Below are 10489 nucleotides of genomic sequence, written 5' to 3'. Positions count from 1 at the left end.
CGAACTATCTGATGTCCGCCATTACCTGCCCGAAACTTGAAGTGACGTAATTTTTGCGGAAAAAGTCGTTTTACAGGTCTGGTGGCATTTTTAAAATTCATTTTTGAGTTAGTTATAGTTTCTGGGATGCTTAGAACTCAAATTGCTGCTGGAAATAGTTTATTTTGATGCAGATGCTGTTTTTTTTTTTTTTTTGCAAATTTGCATTGTAATATTTATGTTTGTTTTTCCTGCAGTATATAAAAATTGGTGTATCTCAGAAATAAAACTATGAAGACACTCAAAATAAATTTCCTTTGATTGGAAACTATTTTGTGCAACTTTTTTGCTTTTACAGTTTTGAGGGTAAACCTCTTAAATTTCTCTAATTAACCTCTGAAATTTTTCGAACTATAAATATGTGTAAAAAGACACAAAAATGATTTTTGGTAGTTTATTGCACTTTTTTGTGATTTAAGTAGTTACTATGGACTTAATGCATACATAATATTAAAATTTGAGATATAATGGTTTTATTGATGTATAGCAACTTGAAATACTACCCAAAATGGCACTGCAGCATGTAAAAATATAAAGATGAGCTCTAACTACGTTGCCTGCAGAGATAATAAAAGGCTGCCAGTGGCGGGATATCCAAACCAAACAAGCAGCTTGTTAGATGACACCTAAAAACTGAATATACTCAGTATGTCTCGTTCAAATTACACATTTACAGTAATGTTGTTTAATAGATGTTTACAAAAACATAAATTGATATTGAGGTTTTAATCCACAGTAGCGCAGACAAATAGAGTTGGTCTGAATTAGAGCTTAGATAACACAGAGTGATGATAGTGAAGCAGCTCTGTCCCAGACATAATCAGCAGTTTATTGATCTTTGGGAGTCTTTCGGTCACAAACATTTGTCACTATTTGGTTATTTTATATCTAGAAAGGTTAAAGGTCAGTGTACATGTAACCCAGAGTGATTTCCTGCACTTATTTCCTGCCATTGAACGCATCACAAATGCATGACTCCAACCACATGACTTTGCTCAGCCAATCGAATGGCATGTAGGTCATAGTAAGCCTGTCCCGGCTTCCTCCCGTCAGATGCGTGGAGGCAAGCCAGGTGACAGAGCTGTTGCAGGTGTGTATTGGCAAACATTTGCTTTTCCCGTTTTAATGCATTTTCTTAACACCAACTAACTTATGCAACTTAGATGCTGATTACTGTGAGCCAGAGCCATAATGTTGTTGTGCACTGAACAGAATGGAATTGGTGAGTTTGAACTTTTAATTGACTGTTTGTATTGCTACCAGCTGACCCTAATCGGCTGCTGCCGGTCCAAACAATTTGATTTTGATTTGACTGATAGTTGTTGAATAACAAATGTTGTGGAGCTACATAGTATGTATGTATGTATGTAGCAGTTGAAATGTTTTCAGTTAAATCCTTATTGGTTAGAAATATTATATTTAACCAATATATTGTTTGTTTATTTTTATAAATTGTGTACACAGGAACAAGAATAACTTAATGTATTTAGCTTAATTGGCTGACATTTTTGTATGTTATTCTTGTGATTTCTTATTGGCCTTGTTTATTTAATGCAGGCCAGGTGAACCTTTTTTGGGTATGGAAAAGGATGGCGAGCCAATGAACGGCTAGGAGCAGGACTCATTCTGCATTGAAGCTTCCACTGGACTGGTAGGAAGCTATCAAAGGCGACGCTCTGTCCCGTAATTTCCGAATACACTGATTTCCACAATCATACACACCAGTTCCCCCGTTTATGGACAATAGCGCTTGGACATTGCTCATGGATATTCAGATAAAACTCATGGACTTCAGTGTGGATCAGTGTTTTCGATGTTAACATGTGTTATTTATGGGGAACTTTTTTTTGAGAATCTTTATTGCTTGGTATAAGCCGGAAGAATTTGCTTAGTTGTTTTTGTGCACCCCCACTGGGTTTTTCTATTAATTAAATAGCTACAGCAGGAATGATTATTTAAGCTTTCATTTTCTTTTCTTAATTTTCTTTGCTTTCGGTTAAATACATGGTACCTGCAAAAGCATTTTGTGTTGTGTGTATTTAATTACTGCCCATCAGCTCCGGTAGCATTCCTAAATCTTCTGATTAATAATAACCACAAAATCACACTCAATCCCTAGCCTGTATTACCTCATTAGCGCTACATCAGTGTTACATTACTTGGCGAGCCAGCCAGGAGCTGATTTGGTTAGTAATTAATGTATATTCAAACTCACCAATTCATTTTTCCCCATAATGGAAGTTTTTGAGACACTTGCCATTAAGATCCCAAATGCGGTTTTAGTTGACGGAGTAACTGAGCACTCAGTTAATGAAGTTGTACTTTTCCTTGAACAGTATGGTGACATAGCTCGCAAGGTTACTATAGATTCACCAGAATCTGAATTTAATGACATGCTTGTCGCTGAGTACGCTTCGGGTTTATCTTTAACGCGGTTGTCTCAGTTGCTACCGCACACATCTATGTCAGATTCAGGTGACAAACTCCATATTGAAAGTCTATCTGAAGTTTATGCATCAAGAGTTAGTGGTTCCAAGACAAATACTTACTTGGCAGACTTAAAAAGAATAGCCAAATTATCTGGGAGGGATTATGCAGAAGTCCTCAGTGAGGGGATGACCCAGATACGCCGGTCCCTTGCAGAGCTCAACCCAGAGACTCCAGTGGTTGCAAAACCAGAACTAGAAGATTCAAACCCTCCCGATTCAGTCTTTCCTTCTTCACTACCAGCCCCTCTTCCATCTAAGTCCCCTTCTGTTGCCAGTAGTGCTGAAGCGCACGGCGGAGAGAGGCATTCTGCCTCCATTCCAGCGGCTGATCTCAACCCTCCTGAAGTACAACGCTATGTTGTGGAACACGTTGTTCGGAGTGGGGACAGCTCGCTGCATGCATTCCATCGACTGAGAGCGTTTTCTGGTAAAGTGCCCAGGCCAATTCAAGAGACAGATTATGATATATGGCGGTCAGGGGTCGAATTAGCCCTGAAAGATCCATCTATATCTGATCTGCAGCGCACCAGACTGATTCGTGACAGTCTACTGCCTCCTGCCTGTAATATGGTAAAACATCTCAGCCTTGACACACCACCAGAGGTCTATATGAAACAACTTGACTCAGCCTATGGCACTGTGCAAGATGGAGATGAGTTATACGCCAAGTTCATGGACACCTTCCAGGACAGCGGAGAAAAGCCTTCGGCCTATTTGCAACGTCTGCAGGTGGTATTACAGCATGCAGCAAAAAGAGGGGGTGTTTTAGAGAAAGACATAGACAACCGACTGTTGAATCAATTCTGCAGGGGATGTTGGGATAACAATTTAATATCGGAACTCCAACTTAAGCAAAAGAAGCACAACCCCCCCAAATTTACTGAGCTTCTATTACTCCTTCGAACTGAAGAGGACAGAGAGGCAGCAAAGACATTAAGGATGAAACAGCATTTGGGACCGACAAAACAGAAAGCCACCACTAATGCCCAGTTTGCCAATACTGGAGAAGAAACTAACCTCTGTGCTGCGCTAACCACTCTGACTAAACGGCTCTCACAACAGATGGCAGCTATACAACAGCAGCTTTCAGCTTTGACAGCACAGCAGTGTAATGTCAAACCACCGGTTGCTGCCTGCCCAGCTCCAAAGCTCTATGGGCCTAAGAAGGTTGGTAAGAATCCAAAACCTAGCGTCTCCAGCCCTAAACCAGGGTTTTGCTTCCGCTGTGGAGAAGATGGTCACATTAAGCCACAATGTGAAAATGCACCCAATTCAGCATTGGTAAGTGCCAAGCGGAAGCAATTTGACAGCAAACAAAAGTGGCAGAAGCAAAAGTCCTCTGCTTCTGAGGATTTAAACTAGTTCCAGTTCCTGTTGAGGGGCAAACAGGAGCTGAGCTGGACCAACCTTGTCCCGCTGAGAACAAAAAGCATGCCAAGTGTGCAAAGCCGCAGACAAAGATCCACACTAGATTACCACCAGGATTAGTTGGATCCAGATGTACAGCAGAAGTCAACATTGCAGGTTGCAACTGCCCGTGTCTACTGGATACTGGTTCCCAGGTTACCACAATTCCAGTTTCATTCTATAATGAGCATCTCTCCGATCAGCCAGTCCACCCATTGAATGAGCTTCTTCATGTGGAGGGGGCTGCTGGTCAATGTGTTCCATACCTTGGGTATGTTGAGGTTGCCATGACATTTCCAAAAGACTTTCTTGGGAGTGACTTCCCAGTTCAAACGCTTGCACTTGTTGTTCCTGATGTGAGACCTGATTATCCAACCTCAGTACTTGTTGGCATGAATACACTTGAAATTCTTTATGAACAATTCTCTTCTAGTAACTGTTCATCATTCCAGCCTACCTCTTACGGGTACAGAGCAGTTCTGCAAACTCTCCAAGTGACATACCAACAGAATTGGAATGATCATCTTGGTGTTGTGACGACCCTTAGTAAATCTCCTGTGCTAATTCCAGCTGGCTGCACAGTTGTGGTCGAGGGTTCTGCCAAGCTTCTCAGCCCAGCTAGTCAATGTGTTGTCATTCAGCACCCGGGTTCAGGCCTGCCGGGTGGTTTGTGTGTCAGTAATTGTCTAGTCGCTCTTAAAGGTGGTACACATACTCAGGTTCCAGTTGTTGTGTCAAACAGAACAGAGCAAGACATCTATATACCAGCTTTGAGTGTCATTGCAGAGCTGGGAGCCTATGACTGCATAGTCTCTGAGCACAGTGTGACCAACCCCCCCAGATCGGGAGATGGTGTCAACACCACTCACTTTCAAATTTGGCGAGTCACCAATACCAGCAGAATGGAGAGAACGGATCACAACAAAACTAAATGCCATGTCTGAAGTTTTTTCACATCATGACTTGGATTTTGGTTGCACTAAGGAAGTGAAGCATCACATCAAGCTCCATGACAATACCCCTTTTAAACACAAAGCAAGACCTATTCATCCCCAGGACATAGAAGCTGTTCGTAAACATCTTCGAGAGCTTCTAGATACTGGTGTTATCAGGGAGTCGGAGTCATCATTTTCATCACCAATAGTGGTTGTCAAGAAGAAAAATGGAGACATTCGACTATGTATTGACTACCGCAAACTCAACCTGCAAACGATCAAGGATGTGTACGCATTGCCCAACTTGGAGGAATCGTTTACAGCACTCACTGGATCGAAATGGTTCTCTGTGCTTGATCTCAAATCTGGTTATTATCAGATAGAGATGGATGAAGCTGATAAAGCCAAAACCGCTTTTGTAACGCCAATTGGGTTTTGGGAGTTCAACCGAATGCCTCAAGGAGTTACTAATGCACCTTCAACGTTCCAAAGACTCATGGAGAGGTGCATGGGAGACTTGCACTTGAAAGAGGTCCTCGTGTTTTTGGATGATTTGATCATATTCTCCAACACTCTTGAGGAGCACGAAGACCGTTTGCTGAGGGTGTTGAATCGCTTGAGAGAATTTGGGTTAAAACTTTCTCCAGAAAAATGCAAATTCTTTCAGACATCCGTCCGATACTTGGGCCACATTGTTTCAGAAAATGGTGTTGAGACAGACCCAGAAAAGGTTGCCACCTTGAAATCCTGGCCAATTCCAACCAACCTGAAGACCTTGAAATCTTTTCTGGGATTCGCTGGCTACTATAGGCGTTTTATTAAGGGATATGCCATGATTGCCAAGCCACTCAACAACCTCACACGTGGATATCCATCCACACACAAAAGCTCCAAAAATGAGACTTCTAAGAGCTCACAGTTTGATCCCAAGCACTCCTTTGGTTCCAGGTGGAGTCCTGAATGTCAGTTGGCTTTTGATACCCTCATTGACAAACTTACCACTGCACCAGTTCTAGGTTTTGCTGATCCGGCACTACCTTACATTCTCCACACAGATGCCAGCACCAACGGATTGGGCGCTGCCCTTTACCAAGAGCAAGAGGGGAGACTTAGGGTGATAGCCTATGCTAGTAGGGGGTTGTCATCCAGTGAAAGTCGTTACCCAGCTCACAAGCTTGAATTCTTGGCACTGAAGTGGAGCGTGACAGAAAAATTTCATGATTACTTGTACGGAGCAAGCTTTACAGTAGTCACGGATAACAACCCACTTACCTATATCTTGACATCAGCAAAGTTGGATGCTACCGGCCATCGTTGGCTGGCTGCTCTTTCTACATTCTCGTTCAAGATACAGTATCGAGCAGGCAAGCAAAACCTGGATGCAGATGCACTTTCCCGTCTGCCCCATGATGGTACTTCCTCTGGGGAACCTGCTCAAAAAGATGAGGAGCTAATTAATCAGTTTACTCAACAACATCTCTCAAGCAGCAGTGATGGTGAAATATCAGCTGAAGTTGTCGATGCGATTTGCCAAAGTGGTGTTGTCAGGACCCAAGCTGAGAATAGTTTGGTTGAATCCCTGTCCATCAACACAGCAGTGCTTCCTGAGAATTACTCAGAAGAGTCACATGGACTTCCTGTTATTTCCACCATATCCCATTCTGAGCTTTATGAAAAACAGAGAACTGATCCAACTCTTCAGGAGGTTATTCACCAGTTGGAGTCAGGAGAAAAAGTTCCTCTGACAGCCAGGAAAGAGCTTCCTGAAATTCCTCTTCTCCTTCGCGAACTGAACAAATTGGAGCTGATTGATGGTATCCTCTATAGGATAAGATATGAAAATGAACAACCATCATACCAACTGGTCCTTCCGACAGAACTGCGGCAAACTGTTCTCCACAGCCTCCACAATGATATGGGCCACCTGGGAGTGGAACGGACCCTTGACCTTGCCAGGACTCGGTTCTATTGGCCAAGAATGGCAGTGGATGTGGAAAATAAAATAAAAACCTGTGGCCGGTGTATTCGCCGGAAAAGCTTGCCGGAGAGAGCTGCTCCTCTGGTTAACATTCGGACATCACGTCCGCTTGAACTCATTTGTATGGATTTCCTCAGTCTCGAGCCCGATACCAGCAACACCAAAGACATCCTGGTACTGACAGATCATTTTACCAAATATGCCCTTGCCATTCCAACACCAAACCAAAAGGCAAAAACTGTGGCTAACTGTCTTTGGGAAAACTTCATTGTTTATTATGGAATTCCAGAAAGACTCCATACAGATCAAGGGCCAGACTTTGAGTCGAAATTGATAAAGGAGTTATGCGCCCTGTTGGGAGTCCAAAAGTGTCACACAACACCGTACCATCCAAGAGGAAACCCAGTAGAGAGGTTTAATCGCACTCTACTGGCCATGTTGGGAACTCTTGAATTCAAACAGAAATCCAAATGGAAACAGTTTGTGAAACCACTTGTCCATGCCTACAACTGTACTAAAAATGAAGTCACTGGCTACACCCCATACGAACTAATGTTTGGACGTTGTCCTCGTCTCCCCATTGACCTCGCTTTTAATCTTCCTGTACGTGAGAAAGAACAACAGACACATTCACAGTATGTACAAGACTTAAAAGCTAGGTTGAAAGAAAGTTATCTGCTATCTTCAAAGAATGCTGCAAAGAACGCTGAGAGGAACAAGACTCGATTTGACCAACGTATTATACCGTCCAAGCTAGAAGTTGGAAGCAGAGTTTTGGTACGGAACATGAGGCTGAGGGGTAAACATAAACTTGCTGACAAATGGGAACCAGATGTCTTTGTAGTGCTGAAATGTGCCAAAGATCTCCCCGTCTACACTGTAAAACCAGAATGCAAAGACGGCCCAATTCGCACATTGCACAGAGATCTCCTTCTTCCGTGTGGGTTTCTTCCTGCAACAGAGTCAGGACCATCAGATGAGACTATTCCAATCACACCCTCTTTAACTCGTCAACAGGCCAAGAAACAACAGGAATCTCCTGAGTACTTTGTTGAAGAGAATGTATTTGAACCGACCTTTGTCCACCTTGCCCCGCTCCCAATGGAGTTTAGAGTGGAGAAGTCTCTCAACCCCCTACAGTCTTTTCCCAGTGGTGAGGAGGAAAGACTTCCTCCAACATCTACACCTGAAATGGAATCAGCTGGAGAAGCTCTGTCAGGATCCCAGAGGGAAGACCCATTGGAGTTTGATGCTGATGAAACATCAGGGGAAGATTTGCTTGAAATCTTACCCGAACCCATTCTTGAAACCATGTCTACAGACTTGTCCGATCCTGGAGTCTCTGACAACTTAGCGGCCGAGCCTAGTCCTGTGACATTACCAACTCTTAATTGCTCAGATTCGGTTGTTGACCCCCCTCTGAGGCGGTCAACGCGTCACAGATCACCACCTAGGCGACTTCAGTATGCCCGCTTAGGCAATCCATTGATATCAGTTGTTCAGTCTCTGTTTCATAGTCTGTCAGATGCTTTAACCACCGCAACCACCAATTCTAACTCTTCAGTCGTACATATTGTGTAGTGTTGTCATGCAACGGGACGTGCATGTATTCAAGGGGGGAGGGTGTAACCCAGAGTGATTTCCTGCACTTATTTCCTGCCATTGAACGCATCACAAATGCATGACTCCAACCACATGACTTTGCTCAGCCAATCGAATGGCATGTAGGTCATAGTAAGCCTGTCCCGGCTTCCTCCCGTCAGATGCGTGGAGGCAAGCCAGGTGACAGAGCTGTTGCAGGTGTGTATTGGCAAACATTTGCTTTTCCCATTTTAATGCATTTTCTTAACACCAACTAACTTATGCAACTTAGATGCTGATTACTGTGAGCCAGAGCCATAATGTTGTTGTGCACTGAACAGAATGGAATTGGTGAGTTTGAACTTTTAATTGACTGTTTGTATTGCTACCAGCTGACCCTAATCGGCTGCTGCCGGTCCAAACAATTTGATTTTGATTTGACTGATAGTTGTTGAATAACAAATGTTGTGGAGCTACATAGTATGTATGTATGTATGTAGCAGTTGAAATGTTTTCAGTTAAATCCTTATTGGTTAGAAATATTATATTTAACCAATATATTGTTTGTTTATTTTTATAAATTGTGTACACAGGAACAAGAATAACTTAATGTATTTAGCTTAATTGGCTGACATTTTTGTATGTTATTCTTGTGATTTCTTATTGGCCTTGTTTATTTAATGCAGGCCAGGTGAACCTTTTTTGGGTATGGAAAAGGATGGCGAGCCAATGAACGGCTAGGAGCAGGACTCATTCTGCATTGAAGCTTCCACTGGACTGGTAGGAAGCTATCAAAGGCGACGCTCTGTCCCGTAATTTCCGAATACACTGATTTCCACAATCATACACACCAGTTCCCCCGTTTATGGACAATAGCGCTTGGACATTGCTCATGGATATTCAGATAAAACTCATGGACTTCAGTGTGGATCAGTGTTTTCGATGTTAACATGTGTTATTTATGGGGAACTTTTTTTTGAGAATCTTTATTGCTTGGTATAAGCCGGAAGAATTTGCTTAGTTGTTTTTGTGCACCCCCACTGGGTTTTTCTATTAATTAAATAGCTACAGCAGGAATGATTATTTAAGCTTTCATTTTCTTTTCTTAATTTTCTTTGCTTTCGGTTAAATACATGGTACCTGCAAAAGCATTTTGTGTTGTGTGTATTTAATTACTGCCCATCAGCTCCGGTAGCATTCCTAAATCTTCTGATTAATAATAACCACAAAATCACACTCAATCCCTAGCCTGTATTACCTCATTAGCGCTACATCAGTGTTACATACACATGCGCTGATAGTCGAGGTGCCTGGTGGATCTTTGGGCCTTAAAAAGACAGAACCTTTTTTTAACAGGTGGGTAAAACCTGTGTTGTGTTACGTCACACATACTGTGGCTCAGCACAGAAACTCATATTCACAGGGTTGTGAATTTCAGGAAGAATCCTAAATTGCTGTATAGCTAAATGCTTCCACCTTCCAACACAAACAGCACAGTATATTCTCCCACATGCTTCAATGAACAGATGGTTTGAAGAACTGACTGCCAAAATAATATCCAAACACTTCCTTACCTTTTTGAAAATATGCTCCACGGCTGCAGTATCTTTGGACTTTACTTTGTTTCCTCACGTCCATTTTCAGTTTGACTTCAGACTCCAGGGTAGGAAACTATTTTCAGCATAGCTCAGAGTCTTCCTGCTTTCTTAGTCCATACTTTAAGTTTCAAGACAGTGGGATTACTCACTAGATCGATATCTTTGGTATACTGCTATACTACAGTAACTGGAGCCAGACTGGCCAGGCCAGGGTAGGTGGTGGAAACCGTTAGAAGCCTTCCTGAATACCTCTGATCTTCTGCTTTACATCTTTATGAAACAAAAAACATCAGAACTGGGAGACGTCTCTCTCCATTGTGACACAGAGAGATACAGAAAATCATTTGCACCCACAGCCATCAGGCTTTTTCTCCTCACACAGATAGCAGATGAGCCATGTCAAACATGTATGTATGCAGAAGTGATTCTTCTTCTCTTGGGCTAACATCTGCCATCTGAAAG

General features: G+C 42.5%; 1 protein-coding gene across 1 annotated transcript; it reads left to right on the top strand.

The window, feature by feature from the left end:
* The first annotated feature begins 2422 nt into the window (after positions 1–2422).
* On the top strand, positions 2423–3983 carry LOC146581417 (paraneoplastic antigen Ma3-like). Its single transcript, XM_085282308.1, has one exon. The coding sequence runs from the start codon at positions 2433–2435 to the stop codon at positions 3888–3890; it is 1458 nt and encodes a 485-aa protein (XP_085138434.1). The 5' UTR covers positions 2423–2432; the 3' UTR covers positions 3891–3983.
* Positions 3984–10489: the final 6506 nt, after the last annotated feature.

This window comes from Mchenga conophoros, linkage group LG2 (assembly GCF_057382185.1).
Source record: "Mchenga conophoros isolate Kocher_MC1m ecotype Shallow Benthic linkage group LG2, M_conophoros_male_GT1.1, whole genome shotgun sequence".
NCBI lineage: Eukaryota > Metazoa > Chordata > Actinopteri > Cichliformes > Cichlidae > Mchenga > Mchenga conophoros.
Note: the sequence above shows the minus strand (reverse complement) of the source record. Positions and strands in the feature narration are given on the sequence as shown.

What these genes read in the sequence shown, in the direction of transcription:
- LOC146581417 (XM_085282308.1), top strand. Translation starts at nt 2,433, where the DNA reads ATGCTTGTCGCTGAGTACGCTTCGGGTTTATCTTTAACGCGGTTGTCT.